The sequence below is a fragment of the Tiliqua scincoides genome, chromosome 3 (assembly GCF_035046505.1).
Source record: "Tiliqua scincoides isolate rTilSci1 chromosome 3, rTilSci1.hap2, whole genome shotgun sequence".
In the NCBI taxonomy this organism is placed as follows: domain Eukaryota; kingdom Metazoa; phylum Chordata; class Lepidosauria; order Squamata; family Scincidae; genus Tiliqua; species Tiliqua scincoides.
Window position 1 is genome coordinate 226,442,493 of NC_089823.1, and position 23,995 is coordinate 226,466,487.

The 23,995-nt window shown below is 43.5% G+C and overlaps 1 protein-coding gene across 3 annotated transcripts in view; it reads left to right on the forward strand.

Moving 5' to 3' along the window:
* FNDC3B (fibronectin type III domain containing 3B) overlaps nucleotides 1-23,995 on the forward strand; it is a 313,728-nt gene that overhangs the window by 198,638 nt on the left and 91,095 nt on the right. For all 3 annotated transcript variants that reach the window (XM_066619166.1, XM_066619167.1, XM_066619168.1), the window contains one exon: nucleotides 5,923-6,204. In XM_066619166.1, coding sequence (XP_066475263.1) covers nucleotides 5,923-6,204 — 282 coding nt within the window. The remainder of the gene's footprint in view (nucleotides 1-5,922; nucleotides 6,205-23,995) is intronic.

The window sequence follows — 23,995 nt, forward strand, 5'->3', positions numbered from 1 at the left end:
AGACCAAGCTCCCCCCACTCAATCATCAGAAGCTGCTTTGGGGAGAGCTTGGGGGATGGAGGGAGAGAAGAAGATTCCTTGTACTTATGCTGGACCCTAAATCTGCTCTCTGATTTGGGTGCACCTTTTTTCGTCAATGTGAAGTTTTAAAATCCAGTTAATCTAGCCAATTGATCAAATGGTTCAGACCTGTGGTCTTATAAAATTATTAAAAATAAACAGGACAAAGTTTGTTGATACTAGAACTAGAACTGTCCTGTCCATGCAGCCGCTGAAAGCAGCTGCATAAGCGACAGATTTTGAGGGATCTGAAGGGGTGGTGGCAGACTCAGGGGGGCCTTGTCACCCAGAGTGTGGTGCCACCACTCCCTTCTTTCAGTTCAAGAACGAACAGCGTTGTGCTAGAGTGAGCTTGAAGAAGATTCTTGTTTGTGCTGACTTGAGCGTGAAGCCAGTCACCCCCCTACTTATTGGACTCCTTGCATGCTGCAGTGAATCTGGAAGTGCTTGACTTCTAGGTTTCAACACAGTGCTTGGAGAGTGAAGAGCACAGTAATGGTTTCAGGTTTGTTTTTTTAGCTCAGGGGTAGCAGACCTGAGCCTCCATCAGGCAGTGTTCTGTGTTGTGCTGCCCCAATTAGAACAGTAATATTTTTTTAAGTTTTTTTTTTCCTCAAGAGAAGATAAATAGGAGGAGACTTTTAAAATTTGTAGTTGTGTTTTAGCTACGCAAAGTTTCCGGTTGGATCCAGAAGTCCTGTGAGGCCCGACCACAAACTTCATTATTCACTGAGTTCAGTGTCTGTAGGAACTCTGGGAATGGATCCCCTGCAGACACTAGGGCTGGCATCCTTCAGTCTTGGAAGACTATGGTAACGTGACTGTGTTCAGCCATGAATTGCCTCAGGGACTCCGGCTCCGGATTTTGCCTCGAGGTTGACTCCTGAAGCCTTTCCCATAACTGGATGTAGCCACAAGGCAGAGGAGGTTTGGGATCAGAGTTTTCCTTCTTTCAGATGAGCTGCCTTCCCGGTCTGATGAGTCCCATCTACCCGGTGGCTGTGTAGTCGACTCTTATGACAAGCACAGCCAAACTGAGGGCTTATTCTTATCCCCAGCCCCCAGGGGACACTAGAGTTGGACCGTACATTTCATTGAACTCAGTGGGACATATTTCTGAGTAAACATGCTTAGCATTAGACAGCAAGAGACTGATCTGTGCATTGGGACTTTCCAGTTCAAACCTTGCCTCGCCATGAATTCTCACTCAGGCTGCTTCCCTTCAGCGCCTCACCTCCCATAAGGAGACAGTGATATTTACCTGACAGGACGGTTTGTAAGGATTCCATCAGGACAATGTATGTGACAACTTTGCAGACTCAGAACACTGTACAAAATGTTAACTGTTATTGGCAGAGTTGTTGTAAATAACGGGATGATGTGTCTAAGCACTGAAGTGATTCCTATCTATAAGGATGAATGTAACTGGGTTCTAAGGTAATGAGAGGTAGTACTCCCTAACTGTAGCAAGAAGGGAGGTGAGAAATCTCTGTGAAGCATTCATTGGAAGGTTTGGGCAAGCACCTCTCGGGATACTTCAGGCACAAGGCATCTCCCCTTGGGTAGGGGCATGCACTAGTTCAACTTTGTGCTGGTATGATTGGCATGTATGTTTGTTTTGTGTTTGAGTTTGGCCAGCTGTGATCAGGGTAGTGAAGGGGAGAGGGGTTAGTGAGAGGAATTTGATCTGACAAGCCTGGCCCTGCGGGCAGTGGCCAGTGTCAGATGCAAATGCAAGGCTCCGTTTTGTCACTAATGAATGGAGACAGAGCATCTTGATGCCCCTCGTCATGTTAGTTGTACAATAACTCCTCAAAAACAGGAACAAAGAGAGGGGTTTTATTTACTTACTTATTGCTTCACCGGCACCTTGAAAAGAATGTGTAGTGGGTCACTGGAAAAGTGCAATGTGGTCCCTGAGGATAACACGGCAAGCCACCATCACCTTCACAGATGTCCATAAACAGAAGCTTAAGAGGAACTTATTTCTGTCCCAACTGGTTGGTTGGTAACCTTCAGTCTCAAAAGACTATGGTATAAGCCTACAGCACCCGGTATTCCAAGGCGGTCTCCCATCCAAGTACTAACCAGGCCTGACCCTGCTTAGCTTCCGAGATCAGACAAGTAGTTGTCCCAACTACAAGCTGTTGTGTCTTTCCCAGCTTTGAGCAGAACCCTTTGTTCGGTCTGTAAAAGCAAAGAACGCAGAGAGACATGCTCAAAAATGCCTTACCTATATCACAGGGAAGGAGCGAGAATTATTTGTCAAAAGGGACATCTGCAAGAGGGATCTGAAGGCCTTAGGGATGGACCTCAACAAGTGGGAAACCCTGGCCTCTGAGCGGCCCGCTTGGAGGCAGGCTGTGCAGCATGGCCTTTCCCAGTTTGAAGAGACACTTTGCCAACAGTCTGAGGCTAAGAGGCAAAGAAGGAAGGCCCATAGCCAGGGAGACAGACCAGGGACAGACTGCACTTGCTCCCGGTGTGGAAGGGATTGTCACTCCCGGATTGGCCTTTTCAGCCACACTAGACGCTGTGCCAGAACCACCTTTCAGAGCGCAATACCATAGTCTTTCGAGACTGAAGGTTGCCAATACAAAAATACCTTAATGTGACAGTTCTTCATTTAAAATTGTTTTTAAACGTATTGCCAATTTGGACAAATGCCTGCTGTCAGATAGCCCAATCCTATCCTTGGCTTCATCTCCCGCAGCTAAAGTGGCATCCTGTGCAGCGCAAACAGAGCTCTTGGTAGCAATAAATGGCTTAACGGCCCAATACTGTACACTGGCATTAAGGGAACAGAGCTTGTCCCCATGGTGCTTGGATGATAGTTAAACACCTATCTAGTAGTACTTGCCCCTTCCTGTGGCACAAGTAGACAGGGCATTGTGGCATCTGTGATAGTGGCTTGTCTACATTTTTTTTTCTTTCAAAATGGTAAATGCAGCGCAGGGGTTGTCACTGGGAAAAGATTTTAACAATTTTTCCTTCCTTCACTTTCTCCATTTTGAATTTCCTCCCCACCCCGCTTCTTGTAACTGTGTATTTTCCACTGTTGAAGAAATGGAGGCTCCAGCAGGAAATGTGTATTTGGATTGGAAAAATGACTTGGAGGAAAGGGGTTAAAAAACCTTTCCTGCATACACGGCAGCCCTAATCAAAATTGTGCCTCCCTGAGGGAGAGGCACCACCATCTTGCATGACAGATATGTGGCAAAATTACCAGCCTTAGTGGTGAACTTTTATTTGGGGGGGGGGGGGATTGCCATTCAGTGTAGTTTCATGGTTTATTTTATGTGCCAGGGTGTGTGTGTGTGAGAAAAAAGATTGTCCAAAGTGGTTTACAGCAGAGTGAAGAATCTGGAGGCTTCTTGCAAACACCTCTGGGTTGCAGTATCAACAGTTCTACTAACAAGGAGAACTTCCACCAAGATCCAGGTTAGGTGGGAGACTACAACAATTGAAAGGGTGAGAGCAGACTGCAGCATGGTAGGAAGAGAAGTGAGGGGAGGCTGTACAGGAAAAAAATGGGAGAGGTGAGGAAATGAGAGAGAAAAACCACTGGAAAAAGGAATCGCATGGAAATGGAGAGAGATGTCCCTGCAAGCAGAAGACCCTGCAAGGCCTGACAAAGACACTACTATAGCACTTCTTCTCTGGTGTTTGTTGCCAGCCCAAGAGGGCATTCTCTCTGCCACTCATAGCTGCTTTGCACCTAACACGGGAAAGTGGTTCTTCCTTCATCAGGTGTATGCAACTGGGACAGGACAACCAGGAGATATTGGAAACCAGGAGATACTGTCTGCCCATCTGCTCTATCTTCTTTGGGGTGGGGGAGGCAAGGGAAAGAGGAGGAGGCAGGGGAGCATAACTCTCTCATCAGGGTTTTCCTTGCAGAACCACAGAACATTTCCCCCCCCCCCCCCCCCGTGGACATATTGTCTAACTCTGTCCTCCTTATAGCCGCATGTGTTATTAATTTAGTTGCATCCTTAACACTTAATGTGGAGATCAGAACACAGTGTCCCCACAAAAGTAATAAAGCTACATGACTGAAAATTTAAAATACCAAGGCCAGATAAGAGAGTAAAACCTAAACCATTATCCGCAGCATGTGTAGGACATCCAGAAAAGATAAACAGGCTTCCTAAATCTGCAGGCTTTGGCCTCCAGGGGCGAGGGGTTCCCTAAAATTTGGGCTCTGGTTGGGAAGAGGCCTTGCTCTCTGCTTCCCTCCCCAACACCAGTATTTCTTACCATTTCCATTGAGTGAACTATGGACAAGGCCTCCACTATGAAACTGAACAGGTGTGGCTATTCATCTACACAGTGGCATCCATCAATTGCCATGCTTTCTTTCATTTCCCCAGTGGCTGCGGAGCTAGTAGTGCAGCGATGCTGAGCTTAAAAATGTGGTCGAAAGCCACAGACTGCTACCTCTCCATGTGGTTTTAGTTTAGATGTTGCATAGTAAATTCCAGCATATGGCTACTGGTTGATTGGGACCAACCTATAAGGAAATAAGGCCCACTGTTTTCTGTGAGACTTGCTTTGACATACGTTTAAAATTAGCGTGTGCAATCAGGAGACCTGCTCTTCAGTTTCAGTCTTCGGTGGGTTTAACTTTTCCTAGATCTTGGCATTTGTCTTTAGAGCTGAAGCAAATTAGGATAAAATTTAAATTGTTCTGTGGAGCCTGAAGCTTTGGTTTCTGTGGTAAAACACTCCCAAATTCTGCAACGACAAAAGATACCTTTGGCATTTGAGTGCATCTGAGCTGAATGAACTTATTCATTCTTCACAGATTGCAAGTAGTGAAAATATGCTTGGAGACTAAGGGAGGCATAGGATCATAGGAAGCTGTCTTGTACTGAGTCAGACCATTGGTCCATCTAGGTTGGTAATGTCAGCACAGACTAGCAGCAGTTTCTCTTGTGTTTCAGACAGATATTTTTTTCTGCCCTCCCTGGAGATTGAACCTGAGGCCTTCTGCATGCAAAGCTTGTACTGTACCCCTGTGCCATAGCCTTTCCCCCAACTTAAAATTTTTTGTTCATTTGTTTTTGGTTGAGTAAAGGTTAAAGGGAAAACGGCACTTAGAGTAGACGAAGGGTAGATAGATACCATCAAAGCAGAAGGTCATGTAAATGTGACAAGGTATTATGCCACCTGAAGCAATTTGTCTCCTTTCCCCTCCTTCTCAACTACCTTGGCATCTCACAAAGATCAACCTTCAGTGCACGTTTTGACAGGAAACATGACAGAGCGTCTGTTGTAGTTATATGCATTTCTTGGGTGCAGTTGCTTGGCGAGCCATTTTCCCCAAATAAAGGTTGGCTAATGTATCTTTAAAAAAAAAAAAAGGGTGCGGTTATCAGGATAGACTCAAACTGCAAAATGTTAATTGCAGCCATTCAGTTTCTAGATCTCTTGTATATAATGTGGTCGAAAAACCTGAAACAAAATGTATTCCAGGTTAAAGCTGTTTACCAGCTCTCAAAAAACTTTGAGTCTTCCATCTGTTTGAATGTGTCCTGCAGATTGCATTCTATGAAAGGGTGTTGCGTGAATTTATGTTAGGAAATGAGCATTTGCCTCTTCCCTGCTGAACCGAAGTAGTTTATTCCTACAATCCACAACAAAGAACTTCTCATGTATGACCACAATACCAGTGCTGTAGGGAGTCTGCTCTGTAGTTCCTTCAAACCTACCAAGATGAAGTACTCTGCTGCTGGAACAAGCAATTATTTTTTTAGAGGGAAGGTGTGATGGTGCCTTCATGTTGCTGTGATCAATAAGTACAAGTGGAATTTTTGCTGGAAACTGAGCTGACTCTCTTTTTCATCCTTTCAATTTCAGAAATTATACCACTATACGGAATGTCCAGTTACATAACCAGGGAAGAACAGTACAACAAACCGCAGCGCACAAAAATCAAAGAGAGACAGATCGATCGTCAAAACCGTTTGAACAGCCCTCCTTCATCCATCTATAAGAGCTGTACGACTGTGTACAATGGGCCCTCCAAGGCTCATAACGGAGCAGCCAATGGGGGAGGTGGAGGCAGTGGAGCACCTGCGGTGAAAAAGGCGGAACGCAGAGCAAGAAGCAGTCCGAAATCCAGTGAGCAGGATTTACATGGTAAAGTTAGTTGTTGCTTTTCAGCGTTCACTTAGATTTCAGGTTTATGGAAATACGTTTGTGGCTGAAATAAATCTGTCAAAGGGACACAAGCAAGAACAAGCCATGTGAATCCATTGATTCACAAGCTGGAGTTGAGTTATCCTAGACTTTGAAGTGCTTGTTTACAAAAGAATAACGACTTTGGTATACAGTCTAAGGCAGTGATTTTCAATCTTTTTCAGTTCATGGCACACTGGCAAGGCACTAAAGTTGTCAAGGCACACCATGGTTTTTTTTGACACTTGACAAGGCACACTGTGCTGTCAGTAGGGGGCTCACATCTCCCAATGGTCCTATTGATAAATGACACTCTCCCAAATTCCCATAGCACACCTGGGAACCATTTGTGGCACACCAGTGTGCCATGGCACAGTGGTTGAAAATGGCTGGTCTAAGGCTTTCCTTAGACCACAGCCTTTAATCCTGGATAATTTTAATTGCAACAGTGATAACAGCTTCCGGTATTTGGTGCAGATAGATTAATGAGATCTGCACGTGAGCACAGCTTTGGACGCTGCTGAAACTTTTGCCAGAGGACTGACGCTCTTCCCTTTCCCTGAAAAGGGGAGGTTTCTCAAGTGTGCATGACCAGGGCCAATCCAACCATGAGGCAGAGTGAACTAGCTGCTTCAGATGGCAGTCCCAAAATTGTGGTGGATTGGGGTGTCCTCCAATCAGTATCCACAGAGGATGTGTTCCAGGACCTCCTCACGGATCCTGAAATGTGCTGACAATGGAATCTGTGGGTCTCGGCCCCTCTGATCCTCTGGAGGTGATGGAAGCTATGTTCCTGGTCTCCTCCAGAGGATGTTCTGAGGCCCAAATGCTTTAGAAGGTCACTTCCATTTTTTTGGAAAAACCATCATGAAGCCATCATGCTTGCACATGCTCATTAAACTGATTTGTTGCGCTTGGCATCAGATTCCTGTGATATACGTACACAGGCTTTTAAAATTGCAAAATTAAAATTTGCATTGAGTGGCCAAGCATTCCATCACCCCTTTGATGGGTTGAAAAAGCAGCAAATGAATGTTTTAAAACATTAAATTGTTAATTGTTATGAGAACTATGTAGAAAGGTGGCAGTTGAGTAACAGAACCTGGATAAAAAGAAAATTCATCTGGCTTGGGAAATGGACCGAGCTTTTCTAAGTGCAGTCTGTTGCTGTTTGGCTATACTGTTCACAAGCTGAGAGTAGCCAGTAGTCGTGAACCTAAGCCCAGCTGTGTTGTATTAGATAAATTCAGCTTATGCCATTTTGTGAGTGAAATTTACTGAAATGTGCATTGGAAAGCTACAGTTACACTGTGATGTTATGGCAGACCTGGCAAAGTTCGTGGCCTTCAAAATATAGCCAATGTGCCATCTCAAATCTGATGGGGTAATAACACATTTTTGATTGCCAGTAAAGCGGTTCTTAAGGTTTATGGATTGTTTTTATACCCTTTAAAACGTATGCTGATGACACTTGATTTTTATGGTGAGTGTGCATATCCCTCCCTACCCCATAAAATAGCAAAACAAGATGTTAATCAATCTTACTGGTCTGTGTGTGGATGGAGTTTTGCAATAAACTGGGAATAGTCGTGTTCATTTTTAGTGTATGCACAAGACCATAGAAGGAGAGTGAAGAGATAATTTGAGATGGTTCAGCCACATTGCACAGCTTTGTTATTCTGTATTGTTGTTAATAATGTTGCTGTTAAAAATTGTGTAATAAAACATTTTCTAGCTGCCTCTCTAAAACCCAAGGTAATAAAAATACATGTAAGGCATAAAAGTGACCTCAAAAACCTTGTCTCTCCATCTATTAGACAATTTTCTAATAGATTGAGATGACTCTTTTCAAAGAGTCAGAATCCACTGATACATTAGCATTGTCATGTGCATGTAATCTTAATGTTGTGGCTTCCTGTGGCCATCCACATTGCAGTATGAAGGCCATTATTGTCTTCCACTCAGTGGTGTCAGTAACCTAAATAGCCATTCCGATCTTCTTCCTCAGATGCCACTTGGATACCTAGTGACAATGCTGTATCTGTCAGTATTCCAAAGTTGCAAACTGATCCTTTAGAGCAGGGGTCTCGAAACCCCGGCCCGGGGGCCAGATGTGGCCTGCAGCAAGCCTCTATCCGGCCCACGGCCAGCCTCTTCTCCCCTGAAAGCCTCTGGCCCACTTGACTGAACATGACCAGAGCTGTGCTCTGATTGCATCTGGAGGGTGTTCTGAGGGCCAGAGAGGCTGAGTGAATGAGCCCACTCATTCATTTATTCATTCATCTAAGTTCGATCTCTTATTTATTTAAATTTTATATGTAAATTTTTTCCCAGCCCTCAGCACTGCACCAGATATTTCATGCAGTCCTCCGGCCAAAAAGTTTGGAGACCCCTGTTTTAGACCAGTGGATCCATAACTTACTGGGGTCACAGCCTCCCCACATCTTCCCAGCTCAGCTGGGTGCAGTCATCTTGGATCTTGCAAAATCTCGCAAGTCACCCAAATTTTGAGAGATGGTGGTGCCCAAATCTTGTGAGGATTAGGAGTGACCACCAGGGGCATCCTGCAGTGTCCTTGGGAGTGTGTGGCCGCACACCGTTTGGGAAAAGGGAATGCAAACCGGTTGAATACACCCCCTTCCTGGTCAGAGAAACCACCAACCTATAATACCCTACCTGGAATGAAGTTTAAGGCATTATAACATCTGCATAACTAGAGTGCTATATGAATACCTATCCTGGATAAGTAAGTTGTTGTCTTTGCAATATCTTTCTAAGCCTGTTGATTCAAAGCCAGACTTCAATATTTGCAGAGCTTAAGAACAAGGCTGTATGTTTGGTTGTGCAGCTGAGGTAGATGTAGCATGTTTGTACGTGTAATGAATGCGGAGTCGCAGGACAACCTTACTAACTTCAGATGCTGCTATCGCAAAGGTCATCTTTCTTCTCTGATGAGGTCGCTCCAGTGGAGTTTATGAAACAGCACACCTGTCCTCTCCTTACAGTACTTCATTTTGTTCCTGGCAGCGATGAGACTTGCGTCAATAGGGTCTGTCATATAAGAGCTGCAGACAAAGGCTTATCTTGTCTCTTCCTTCTCCCCCACCTGCCTGGAATGTTTGGCCTTGTCCTTTCACTCTGGCACATCACTTCCAACTTCGAAATTTCAAGTAGAAAACAAAAACTTTTATTTGGATTATGATTATTGAAACTGGGAAAGAACAGATTAGATAAAAGATTGGACTTCTAACATTTGTTCACTTGAATCTCATGTTGTGGTGGCTGCTCTTTGAAATGACTGGCAATGAGTCAACATCAAGAAACTTTGTCCTGACATGTTTTGCCCACCGCCTCAAATAGGCTCAGCAGCTTTTTGAACATGTCCTGTGGCCAACTGTAGGAGCTCTGATACTCCAGAGCTTGCCGGCCTAGCAGTTATTGCTGTGAATATATTGCTTAACCCATGACTTCAAGTGCTCCTTGTGGTTTTCCAGGAGGTATCTAGCTGATCACTGTAGAAGCATGGCTGCTTTTATGTTCCTATGAAAATGGCTATATTTAGGGAGTGAGGTGTTGAATGAGAATAAAAAAAGAAATGTGTTTCGTACAAAGATATGAAAATAAGTTTGGGGGTTTATTTGAAGCTGATATTTCTGAGTTCTTTGGCAGATCATGCCACTAGACCTCATGGCTTCCTTGCTTGACTCATTCATTGACATTTAGAACCTAAAGGAAGTGAACCTGTGTGTTTGCTGGGTTTTGTAGGATATGGATCAGATTGTAACCTATTCTGCAACTAAATTTTCTGGGAAGTTCTGTAGGCCCCACAGCTGTGGAGTATGAGCAGGACTAAAAAATGCCAAGAAAAGGAGTGAAGTCAGGTCCCTGGGTTCACTGGGTCATCCAAGGAGTGCTTTTAGTTAAAATTGCACAAAGGAATAAACAGAAAATAATGCAGGAAACATGAATCAAATGCGTTCATGCACATGTGTGGAGGAGGAACTTGATTGCTTGACCCCTTTTTCAAATGGATGTATTTTAAAAAGTTCTGCAGTTTGAAATTGGACTGCAAGAAGTTGGTTTCCAGTCAAACTGCAAAAAGAAGGAGCTTAACTATTCTCAGCTTCTTGGCTGAAATTATCTGCAAACTCTGAAGCAGGGAGCTAGGAGGATTTTTTCAATTTGAGAATATGCATTTTCAAAGCCATGGAAGCTGTTCCGGTGAGGCCAAGGGCCAAGTGCACCAGAGCGAGAATGTTCGAAAGTCTCTTGTGGGGCTGATTCTCTTCCCAGTGAATTGGCTTTGTACATCTTGCCACTGCACCTGACAGGCTTCTCAGCAGGATATCAGAGAAGAAATTCTTAGATAAGCTCTATTAGTGTAGAAACGCATTTGTCCAATTGGGCTGCAGATTTGGGGTGGAGGGTGCATGTGAGTCAGCCAAAACAATATGACCCACTGAAGGCCTGGAGACGGCACTGTTGACCAGAGGTTGTTCCCTCAACACAATTAATTTTGAATAACTGGGGGTTTCGGTAGCAGGAGTTGAGAAACAGTTATGTGGCTTGGATTAAGTTTTCTCCTATCTTGAAATGGCCTAGTTGAAGAGACTCGAGTTCAAATCTCCACTTGGAGCCACCATTTTTCAGCCTAGCCTACCTCATCAGTTTGTTGTGTTGCAAGGATAAAATGGGCAGAGAAGAGAGAGAGAGAGAGAGAGAGAGAGAGAGAGAGAGAGACACACACACATGTTGCTCCTACTTCCCAGGAGGAAGGGTGGGGAGGAAAGTATAAAGAACAAAACAAAAGTAAACCTGAACTACTTGGGGTAAGTGTGAATTTGTTTTTTTTGCATACAATCAATATTCTTTTTGGGTTAGTACAGTTGAGCATATGCTAACCAGAATGAGTTGAGAGCCAGAATGGCACAGAATTCCTGGGTTTGACACTCAGCTTCATCACACATTCACTATATTGCCCTTGAGCTAGTCATTGTCACTTGAGGTTTTATTTCCTTATCAGTGTTTCCCAAACTGTGGGTCTTGGTAATCCTCGTCACCTGTAACCATGCGCAGCCTGTAACCCTGCGCAGCCAGGAAACTTTAGGGCTGCCTGAATCTGCAGAAGTGTATCTGTTCATTAAGGTAATTGGGGGAGGTCCTGCTTTCGGTGCCTCCTTTGTCCAATTGGTTGAGGTTCTATTGAAGTTCATGCAGGACAAGACTTCAGCTTGAGACTTGAGATTGCCCCTCCACAAAGTGCATATTTCCCTGCCTCTCCCATCTTTCAGGCAAATATTGGAAACCCACTTGTTCTGCCTGGCCTACAGGATACAGCAAACTGGGGATCTCTACAGAGATCTCCAGGGATCTCTTAACCTTGTGGTGTTTTTGTTTTGCTGATCTTAAGGACTATGATGTTTCATGGGGTTTGTTTTTTTTTGTTTGTGTCTATATTTATTGCTATTGTATTGTGATTTTGTAATATGCTTGAAACTGCCTTGGGATCAAAAGGTTAAAGGTGGCATATGAATTCAAATGAGTTAAGCTGTGCCACGGCACTATTTAATTGCAGTAGTGGAAGAGGGAAAATTCTTTTTAGCAGGGGGGGACAGTGAATGTTGCCAAAGTTGGCTCTCAGTTGGCTCCCAGTCAAGGTTAACAGAAAGTTATCTGTATGTCTGCGCAGCCAATGCATAGCCCCACCCTTAAAAAATACCCTTTGACAAACCCTCCTGCTCTTGAAGCAAGTAAATAATAATAATAATAACAACAACAATAACAATAACAACAACAACAACAGTATTTATATACTGCCTTTCTTGGTCTTTATTCAAGACTTTATTCAAGGCGGTTTACATAGGCAGGCTTTATCTAAATCCCTAAATAGGGATTTTTACAATTTCAAAGAAGGTTCTTTCTTTCAAGAACCACTACATTCAAGGTGTTTCATTCCGATCTGGCTTCACATTCTGGCCTCCATCCTCCCATGCTCCGAGCAGATGGAATTGCTCGGCTTCAGCTGGTCAGCTGCTCCAAGGTCGCACGGTGCTGGTGGCCTCGAACTGGCGACCTTGTGGATGTTATCTTCAGGCAGACGGAGGCTCTACCCTCTAGACCAGACCTCCTGCCCTGTTGACAATTGGATAAGTGCAATAAGTGCAATTGGATAATACTGTTGACAATTGGATAAGTGCAAGCTTGGCAATGTTTTAGAAATCCTTTGTGATTTAGGATACAGGAAGAAGAACCTAGCTGGGGTGAAAATACACTTTAAAGATACAAGGAGCAATAGGGTTTTGCATGCAGGTTAACGGAACTACAGCGTGTTGTGTGTGCTTGAAAATAAAAATCAAGCAAACTGTCTGCAGTGCTTGCGTATGATTTGGCAGCTGGCAGCTTCCTTCTGGACCTCCAATGCAATCTGGGGAGCCAGCTTCTGCAATGGGATTTTGGCAGGCATATTGCTGTCAAACAACAACAGTCTTGTTGCCACACAAGCTGCTGAGGAATGGTGCTTCAGGATCCCTATACATAGCTGGTGCTGAAATTTCTCAGGAACTGGATTCTGCCTGTCTTTTGAGCAGGGATTTGGGCATCATGGCAGTGGAGAAACTTCAAATGTAATCTGCAGGCTATTTTGTGTGAGCAGGGAATTTTTGGAGATTATTTACAGCATTTATGAACCTTTCCAGATGATCCTTCTTTTGCACAATGAATGCTATCTGTTGTAAAAACCGCCCCCCCTGCCGCCACAGGTGGCACACCTGTTGGAGGGAATCTCATCTTCCCAATGCTCAAAACAAAAAATTTTTTTGTCTCTGGGCAAATGTGATTCTCCTCAATGTCTGTTGCAATAGTGAGTGCTGTATCCTCTGTGACTGTGCAGGTGTCAGAGCTATTTATTGAATAGTGCTTGCGGTGTCAGGGGTGATATGAAATATGACTCATTTCCATCCACATACCTGTGCCATTTGGGAGAAAAACACTTTTCCAGGAGGAATGAACACCCCCCTGACTGGTAGCACTCAGTTGCGGCTGTGTTTATGAACTGTTTAACACCCCTGTCCCCCAGTATAGGATACCACAAGGCTTTCCATATCTCTCCAGTGGCATCACTAGGCTTTGTGCCACCCGGTGTGGAATACCAGTGCATCACCCCTATGATAGACCTCCTTCAATGCAGTGGGCCAAGCAATTCCCCAGGTGGTGGGCATGATGGTACAACGTTGCCCCACCTCATCGGTTTTTTGGCTATAACTTTTGATAGAATAGAGAGATTTCAATATTGTTTGTTTCATTGCATTTCGCATGAAATTACACATGGAATGGTATACAACATTATGGTGTTATTAAAAAATATCAAGATTTTAAAAATTATGGCTAGTAGTGGTGTCACCCCCCATGCCTGTCGCCCAGTGCAACCTGCACCCCCTAGCAACGCCACTGTGTCTCTCCCATTTATTTAGAATAAAACTGGGGAGATGTTCTGAAAATTACCATTGTTTGTGTGTCTGTGCGCTCTGAGTTTCAAGCACAGGAACACGCATCTATGCGGGGATGTGCATTTCCCGTACCTCTGGAGGAACACACTCAGGTCTCAGTTTCTTTTATAAACAAAAGGTCAGGGTATACAAAAAGCATTAAAAAAATGCTTCATTGTATATCGTATACAGCTTGCTGTGATTTGTACATAGTTTAGAATCCAAACTACTTCATGCTTCCAAATATATGAAAGAGAACCATTGCTTAGAGCCGTTTTATCTCCTGTCATGTTGCATCCTCTGGACTTAATAGGTTTACTCCTGTTTCAGTTGTGCTGCAGCCTCCACAACCAGAGGAATGGCTTTATGTCTGGTTTGTTCAGGCATCATGCCAAGACATTGGGGAAGGGACTGTAGTTCAGCAGGAGCACATGTTTACCAGACAGAAGGTCCCAAGTTCACTCACCATTCTTCAGCTGAAGGTACAGGTATAACCTAATTATCCACGGATTTTTCACCTGCAGTTTTTATCTCGATGTGATGAGAAGGGCCCTTTAAAGGAAAAAAGTTGTTTTAACAATAGCCTCGTTAATGCAAGAGAGGGCAGCCAACTGACAATCCATCAATCATTCTCTTTCTAGGCACTTAGAAAAGCTTCACTCCAAGGCAAGCAACCTCTCCATTCCCTCTCCATTCCTCCTGAGCATGTGAAAGAAAGATAATCACTTTGCATTCTGGGTAAAGGGAGGGGTCACTGCCTCAGAGTGAAGTCTTTCTAAGTGCCTGGAGAGAGACCAATTGACGGAGTGTGCCTAATGACTCTGCTTCACAAAGGTCAGCAAGGTTGTTTTTAAATCATCCAGCAAAGGGACATTGTTTTTTAAATGGATTTGCTTTAATGCGATTTTTGCCATCCGAACAACGAGACTCAACCTATATCTCTGAAACCTTCCAATACTTAGCATACAATATTCTTGCCACCGTTGCCATATACAGAAACATAGTTTCAAAATCTTTTTGAATCCAGTCATCGAGTATTCCCAATTAAAAAAGCTTCTGGTTTCATTTGCAAATTTACCTTATGCATCAGTGGCATTTGCTGGTGTATTAAACTCCAATATTTTTTCTTTTTGGTACAAGTCCAGCACATATGATAAAACAATCCTTCTTGTTTACACTTCCAACATTTGTTAGGTACAAATGTACAAATTTTCATACATTTTTGCTAATCATTTTTGCTAATGGTGTCATATACCATCCATACAGCATTTTATAAAAATTCTCTTTAAGATTTAACCTTTTGGTCCACAAACTCTCCCGTTGCTCCACTGATAATTCATGGCCAACATTCTTCGCCTATTGTATCATAAATTCCTTAACCTGTTCCTCTTCTGGCTCTTATTTTAACAATAATTTATACATTTTAGTAACAGCTTGCTCTTCTCAACAAAGTTGATTCTCTGATAGAAACATATAATCTTCAAAACCATATATTTTCTTGTCCATTTTGAATTTCTCCAAAAGCTGTATATACGTACTAAAACCACTGACAACTAAATCCTTCCTCTAATAGCTCTTCTCTTGTCCTTGTCTTGTATTCCACTTGTCTGAAAATTATAAAATTTTAAAGCTTTTGGAATGTTTTTGAGCATTCTGCCCCTGCACTCTGGTTGATGAACCTCTGTGCTTCCAATGCAGGAAGAATGCCCAGTCCCTTACTGTGGTTTACCAGCTGCTCATGACTCATGGTTTGTCTATTCAGGCGCCATGCCTAGCCATGGTTAAGCTTCCTGGACCATAGGAATGATGTCTGAACTGAGCTTGTGAGTGCTGCCGATTAGAAGGGATCTGCAGACCCCCTCCTAACCTTTTGCTGGTGGCTGTTTGCAGAATCTGGTACAGCTGGTGGTAACAGTGAATCATTACATCGTATCACCACCTCTGCCCTCTTTTCCCTGGGCTGGACTAGCTTCAGACAATGGCTTTCAATGCCCAGCTGCTCGTGCCAGCCTTGCTTGGAAAGCAAAACCAGCAACACTCATATGAATTAGCTGCTTTTATGGAGTTCATGTTGCCCTATTAATTCTATTGAAAGCATATTGATATTGAAGAGAGTTCAAGCCAAGTTCACACTGAATTTCTGTTACTGTGACCATGTGTGTAACATTTCCTATACAGCTTGCGGTATTCAGCAGCTATGATTGTTGCAATATTTGCAGTTTATGGGGATGAACAATTTATTATCTGAAGCTAGCATGACAAAGGTTGGCAGAAGTTTGGGAATTTTCCTTTCCTACCTCTGGCATGTAGGAGTATCCCGAAAAGGGGGGGAGAATTTGAGAGACCAAAACAGACTTTTTAAACTCCACTTCTTCTTCCATGCACCATTTCACACGTGACAGGGCAGCAAACCTGGGTTTGTCACTAAGCACATGCACCACAAGGAGCTGTAGCTAGTCACAGCTCCCTAAAAATCATGCCTGTATGAAGCACACTTCCAAACACATCTTGACTGCATTCATATTTTACATCTTTAGGTTGTACACATGTTTATGTTCAAATAGCACCAAAAAATGCAATGTGTGATATAACCACAGCTGTCTGTTGTTCTCCTTCCTCTTCTGATAGAACTGGATCATTTCCAGGACATCACAGTAGTGTACTGTCAATCTAGATCTTCCTGTCAGTGTGAGCATATAGGAAGGGTGAATTGGGCATACAAAGAACATGTGGCTCTGTCCTCTACATCTCTACACTGAATGGAACATTGGCAGGTGGAGGTCTGCATATGTAATCTATGGGCATGTAGGCTCTCTTTGCATCATCAGTGCTTGCAGTGGCATAGGTAAGGGGGTGCAGGGGGTAGCAATTGCACCGGGCAACAAGCTTTAGGGGAGCAACAAGCTGAGCTTGACACCAGTGGCCAAAATTGTGAAAAAATTTGGCATGTACGAATAATACCATCATGTTATATATCAGTGGAAAGGTAATTTAAAGCAGAATGCAATGAAACAAACCCCATTTGAATATCTGTATTCTATCAAAAGCGATGGCCAATTAACCAGAAAACAAAAACGCAACTGCCTTATGGAACAAAAAGTGGATTTTCTGAACTCAAAACTGACCCATGAGACTGATTGTTCTGAGAGCCAATTAAATGTTATGATACAGCATGGAACCATTAAGGTATTAATATGAGTCAGCTCTCATTTCCATGTATCATAACACAGCTACTCCTGCTAATTGGTAAAGAGGCACTTTTTCAAGTGGTGCTCCTCTTATATTTAGCAGGGAGAGAATAACCATCCATCTTCACCCCAACACAGTGACTCTAACAAATAAGGGGCACACTTCTTATTTATTTACTTAATTAAATTTGGTTTTGTCATGGAATGGGCTACAAAATCTTCTTTGATTCCAGGTAGCATATAGATGTTTTAGCTATTCCACTGGCTGGGTAGAGGTGGCAGATCAAGTGTGTGGTGAACTGCTGGGGCGAGGAGGCAGGTTTCCCCCAATTTGCACTTTTTAAAAAGCCCGAGTGTGACGTCACTTCAGGTTGTGACATCACTTCTGGGGCATCATTTTGAGCTCTGCACCTGGCTACATGTTCATTAGCTACGCCACTGAGTGTTTCCACTGGCAAGAAAAGCATGCCCATATAGATCCCTCTTGATGTGATGCTCTGTGTGGACATTGGGATGGGGTGCAACAAGGTGTGCAGTTGTTGGGGTGGCGGATAGAACTGTTACTTTCACCGTGCATGTGTGCGGGAGGTCATTTGATGAATGCTACTAGATTTAGTAATTGATAATGGAAGTCATAGGTGAGCCCCTGGGCCTACATTGGCAGTGGCATCAGTAGGGGTTTGCATCACCTGGTGCGGGAGGACATCACCCCCATGATGGACCTCCTCTCATGCAGTGGGCAGGACAGTGCCCCAGGCAGTGGGCGGGGTGATGCCCAGGAACCCCATCCTGCTGGTTTTTGGCTATAACTTTCAGTAGAATAGAGATATTTCAACATGGTTTGTTTCATTGCATTCCTCTTGGAATTATGCATCAAATTATAATATGATGGTATTATTCGAAATACTAAGATATTTAAACTTTTGTCTGGTAGTGGTATATCCCCCTGTGCATGTTACCCAGTGCGGCCTACACTCCTGTAGTGACACCACTGTTTTTCGGTGCTCTTATTGATACTGAATCCTCTCTTCCCATCCCACCCCACTCCGTGCTGAAGTTACCAACTCAGAAAAGCAAGAGGAATGGGGAAAGCGACTTGTGCTGGCCAGCCACTTTAGGGTGCAGAAGATTGAGGCCCGGACCTGTTCTGCCCTTACTTGCATCACAGAGTGGATCTTTAGAAAAAGTAGTTTCTAGCCAGGGTCATGAATGATCAATTGCAGTGGAGAATACAATGCTTTTGCTGGCTGAGAAGATTTTTAACGCCTAGCGCCGAGGGCAAGTGGGATGGGGATGAACATAGAGGGGAAGAGATTTCCCTGTTGTAAATAAATCACTAATCTAGTGTGTGTTTAATAGTTTAAAGATGTATTGCAGCTTCAGGCAGGGATTCCAAAAAGCAGCGTTGAATCTCTTGCATGATGGCTGACACTTGGCCAAGGGTGTGTGTTTGTGTATCTTGCCAAAGCGTTTTGGCAAGCCTGTGTTAAAAGCTGAACCTGCATGTAGGAATTGAATGACCCAAGACGTTTTAGTGCCCAAAGTAAAAATTCTCCCCACTCCAGGGTAATAATAATATAATGAACGGCACCATTAACAAGTAACTTGCCCTTTAATAATGCCCTTAAATCTGCTTCACCTTGCTTAATGGTAAGGCTAGCCCTGCTTCTTTATTCCTGCATTTTGAAATATCCAACCTAGGGGGTGGGGGACAGCATACTTTACTGTGTGTTGGTCTGCTGCATGTTTGAACCCCTGCAGGAATCAAGAAGCCAAATTGTTGTTGAACTTGTATGACTTATTTTTCCCCCAAAATCTTTCTCACTCCCTGCTCCCTGATCTCTAGTTCTTTTTGAAGGTTTCAAGAATTTTTTTTTTCCTTTTAATGCAGGGTGAAATTTAACTTAACTCTGTTCTTCAGTCAGTTGTGCTGTTCTAAGGGCCAAACTACACCTTGTGCCGTAATAATGTGCTTGGTCCTGGCATGCTTAAGTTTTCTTTCTTAGCCCTGGGGTTGGGGGCGGGGGTGCAGAGGGAATCCAGATCAGGACCAGGAGTTTGAGAAGGAAGAGGGACTTAAACCTTTTATACCCACTTCATTCCCAATCAGCATTAGAGTCTCAACAGTTGCTTTTCAGTAACGGAAAAGGAACCATATCAAGGCAAAGAACATTGTTGTGTAGTTTGGCCCTAGTGTATTTCACCCCTGGAACTCTAGCCAAGATTCTTTCCTCATGCATTTGGTCGAGCTTACCTCACCACAAGTAAAATAAAATGGACTAGAAGATCCCACAACATGAGACCCACTTCCAGTTCTGCCCTGAACACAGAGGGGTGTAATCTGGGAAGACTCTAAATTAAGCAGTGACCAAGTGTGAACATCATGTTTCCAATCTCTTAATTAACATACTCGGAGAGTGCTGTGCACTCTTGGGCTTCTCTGCATTCGCATGAAGTCGTCCTCCCGTTCCTTTTCAGAACTAACCATGAATGCATCTCTGTTGAAGCTGGCACTAGTGGTGGTTCACATCAAACTAGGATTTGCAGGATTAAGTATGCAAATTCTGGTTTGAGTCATCCCTGACAGAATGGACGTGGGACACTGGTCAGTGGACTGTGGCAAAAAGGGACAGATCTTTGTAGGTGAGAGGGCCAGGGGAAGAAAGGGCCCTGGAGGACAAAAGCTCATATTATTATTATTATTATTATTATTATATTAATGTATACCCCGCCTTTTTGCCCAGCGGGCACACAAGGCGGCTTACAAACACCTTAAAAATACATTAAAAAACCATTTACAATAATTAAAAAAAACTAAAAACAAACAAACCCCGTGGATTTTCATATAAAAAGCAAGAATGCCAGCCAGCCTGTCAACAATTAAAAGCTTTTTGAAATAAAAAGGTCTTCAGTCCACGCCGAAACGTTAGCAACGAGGGAGCAGTTCTCAGTTCTAAGGGGAGGGTATTCCACAGTTCGGGGGCCACCACCGAGAAGGCCCTCTTCCTGGCCGCCACCCCTCTCACATCTCTTAGTGGCGGCACAGTCAAAAGGGCCCCCCCAGATGATCTAAGAGCACGGGCAGGATTGTAGGGAAGGAGGCGGTCCCTCAAATACCCTAGATCATAGGGAACTCATGATCTCCCTAATGTTGTATTTTAATTATACTCTGTAAGAGCCAGTGTCCTGTGTGCATTGGTGCCCCGTGAATGGTTGCTGTTTTCTTCAGGCCTTGTTCTGGGGACTGTTGCCCCAGCCCAGTCCTGACAGCCATGCCAAAAGTTAGTGCGCAACTTCTGAACAGTTACCAAGGACAACTTATAGCAACGAGAGATGTCTGGAGGGGAAAAACAATCCTGGCAGTGAATGGGAAAAGTTTTGAAGAGCCCTGGATTCTCATGGTGTGGTGCAAGCTGAAGTTATTAAAGGGGATTAGGCTACACAGCTGGTGAGCAGATGGAATGCTTGCAATTTCAAAGCGGCAGTCAGCCGTAAACCAAAATTTACACAATACCTATTAGCTTTCTTTTCTTTCTTTTTTTAATTACAGGTAGCTCAATTCATTTACTCATACCTGTACTGTAACTCTGTTCAAATTGGAGATTTTATGTTGTGCTCTCAAACCAATATCTATCTTTGTAGCAAGACTCTCTTCGCCGCAGCCTAGTGTGGTTCGGAGGCAAATATTAATTTTAAGAAATGGCTCATAAACCCTGCTTCTCCCCTTTGTCTGATAATTATTTGGCTCAAACCTCCTGTTAGCGCATACTGAGTAAGGTACAGACATTTTTCTTTCACTTCACAAAAAACCAAGTGGTTCTTTCACTAGTGAAGAATCAGAGGCAAACTTTGAACTTTTCAACTTTCCTTTAGTAACTTGCTTGCTTTTCGGGATTGACATCTTGACTCTGAAACAGAGTTTAAATTCCCCTTTGACACCAAAATCAAGGTTCAATTCTTCTCAGGTTTGGAAAACTCTACATCTCACCTCTGGACCCTGCCACCCATGGCTGTGTCTAGGCCTCCTGGCAGAGATTTTCGTAGTGACAAATGGACGCTGTGTTTAAATGGAATGAAACAGGTGGTGTGATGACTTGTGCAGAAACTCTGTGAACCCATAGAAACTGTGCAATGAGGTTCTTAGGTTTGTTCAGATCAAAAACTTTAGTAAACTCAAGTTCAGGTACAAATGTTTGTCCAGGCCCAAATATCAGAAGAATCTTCACTTGCAAGGAGTACTTGTAAACACACATGCAGATTGGAAATGGGTGTGCATCCATATTTTCATTGCACATCTGAATGCAAATGTCCAACGCGATTCTCATTTGCAGGCTGTGGATGGGGCTGTATGTTCTTATATATCTCCCATTAGGAATATAACTCCTACAGTCTGATGAACCTGTCTTATACGGAGTCAGACCGTTGGTCAGCTCAATATTATCTACTGTGGTTGACAGCAGCTCTCCAGGGTTTCACAAGCAGTGGCGTCGCTAGGGGTTGCGGAGGGTGCGGGCCACACCGGGTGACGTGCCGGGGGGGTGACACACCGTGGGGGGATGACGTGCTAAAATCGCGGCTTTTGGAGCTACCCCATCATGCCATACGCCGTTGGATGTGGAATGTACAGCGGAATGCAATGCAAAAAACGGAATTGAAACAGCTTCTTTCCTTCAAAAGTTATGGCCAGAAAATTGGAAAGGAAAAATGAATGAATCCCTATGGAAAGTGAAAGTGACCCATATCATGTGTTTACTCGTGAGTGGGCGTACTTGCCTTAGTTCATCGGAAAGGGCAGGCTGAAAGGAATCCAAGGATGTCAGAATGGTCCTGGTCCAGTGAATGCAGCCCCCAAAAACACCTGAGAAGGAGATCCCCCCTCCCAGCTGCGTGTCTGTTGAGGCCTATGGAAAGCAAAGCAGCCTCACAGTTGTGTTTACTCATGAGTAGGCAGACAAGCCTTGACAGGTGGTCAGGCCAGGCAAAGGGGAACGTGAGGACACCTGAATGGTCCCGGTTCGATGGAACAGGAGTGCAACAAATGCTCCAGAAAGCAACCTCCCCTTCCCCTAAAAAGGACAAAAAAGAGGCTTCCGCTGGTAAGGGGAAGTTGTCTATTTGCACTTGCAAAACCAGGTGGGTCTTTATCTTGATATGCTTGAAAAAGAAGAACTTTAAACTGGGTGCTGGGGAGGGTTGGAAATCACTGATTCTTTTTGGGGGGTTGTTATTGCAGGCAGACTACAGAGTAAGCTCCATTGACCACTATGGGACTTACTTCTGAGTAGACATGCATAGGCTTGAGCTCACAGGCTGCAGTCCTACCCACACTTTCCTGAGAGTAAGCCCCATTGACCACAATAGGACTTACTTCAGAGTAGATTCACTTGGTGGAACAGGACTGGCTCCCCCTTATTTATTTCTTTTATTTTAATTTAATTATAATTATTTATTTTAATTTGCTTGATGATGTCACTTCTGGCCATGACATCACTTCCAATAGGTCCTGGACAGATTGTCATTCTAAAAAGTGGATCCCGTTGCTAAAAGTTTGAGAACTGCTGCTATAAGATGTTAATAAGTTTGCACGGGTGTGTGTGTATGTGACTCTACAAGTTTTCAAAATCACTAAAATCAGAATTTGGAGGAATGATACCATCATGTTATGTATCAATCAATGCGTAATTTCATGCAGAATGCAATGAAACAAACCACATTGAAATATCTGTGTTCTAACGAAAGGTACAGCCAAAAAACTGGTGGGGGCAGGGCGATGGTACATCACCACATCCACCACCTGGGGCATTGCCCCGCCCACTGCAAGGGGTGACGCGCAGGCCTCCCGCACCCGGTGACGTGAATCCTAGTGACGCCACTGTTCACAAGCAGTTTCTTTCCCAGCTGTATCTAGAGATGCTACAGGTTGGACCTGGGACTTTCTGCACACTAAGTGTGTGTCCTACCACTGAACTTACAGCTCTTTACCCATCCTAGCCTGTTGCCATGAGCTACTAATTGCGCACACAAGTGATTTCTGGATAATGACCATTATCTTTTTAAGATTTATCAATCAAGATAAATATTTTTGATATCTTAATAAAGGATAAAAAATTATAATATCCTTTTATCTAATGGTGAAGTTCTCACTATAACTTATCTCTTGAAGTATATGTTGATATTAGCCTTTTTGTAAGATGTTAAAGCCCAAGTGTGCTGTTTTATTTTCAATTTCCCATTCATTTTTATACTGGACACCTACTCTCTAGACATGCTCAAACATGCTCAATTGTTTTACTGCTTTGACAGCCAGTGCATGATGGGTAAACTGAAACCAGGCCCAGATTGAAATCAAATTAATAACTATACTAACTTTACTTAAGAGTGCAGGAGTATAAGTGGGGAAAGAAACAAATCTCAGATGTTCTGTGAAACCTTTTTGGGCTGTCTCATATTTACAATGCCTCACTTTTGCCCTGCCACTTTTTATCTTATCTTAAATTCAGTAGCTCTGCAAGGTCTCTTGCTGGCTAAGGTATTAACTGTGGCTACAAAATTTTTTTCTAATCCAGACCTTGGTCTGCTTTCCAGTGCCATTCCGTTAAACTTTGTGGACCGCTTTCCTGTCCAAAGACTGACTGACTGTGTGTTGCTATGTTGATTGCATGGCTATGTGTTTTTAAGAATATGTTCATTGTGAAAGTTATTTTTCTACAGCTACAGGACATAGTGCAGATTGTCCTAAGTCCTCCATGCATTCATCCGTAATAAGATTTAGAATCATGAAGTTGGAAGGGCTTCAAAGCCATCTAAGTCCAACCTCTGACTCAAAGCAGGACAATCCTCTTTAGAGCATCTCCAAACGATGCCTAAGAAGCCTTTGCTTGAAGATCCTCGGTGAGGGGGAACCCATCACTTGACTTGGTAATAGGTTCCACTGTTAAGCCACTCTTACTACTCAAAATTTTTTCATGATATCCAGTTGGAATGCCATTGCTTGCAGCTTAAACACATTAAATCTAACTCTACTTTCTGGGGGCAGTAGAGAACAATTTTTGCTGTCTTCCATGTGATGATAGACCTTCA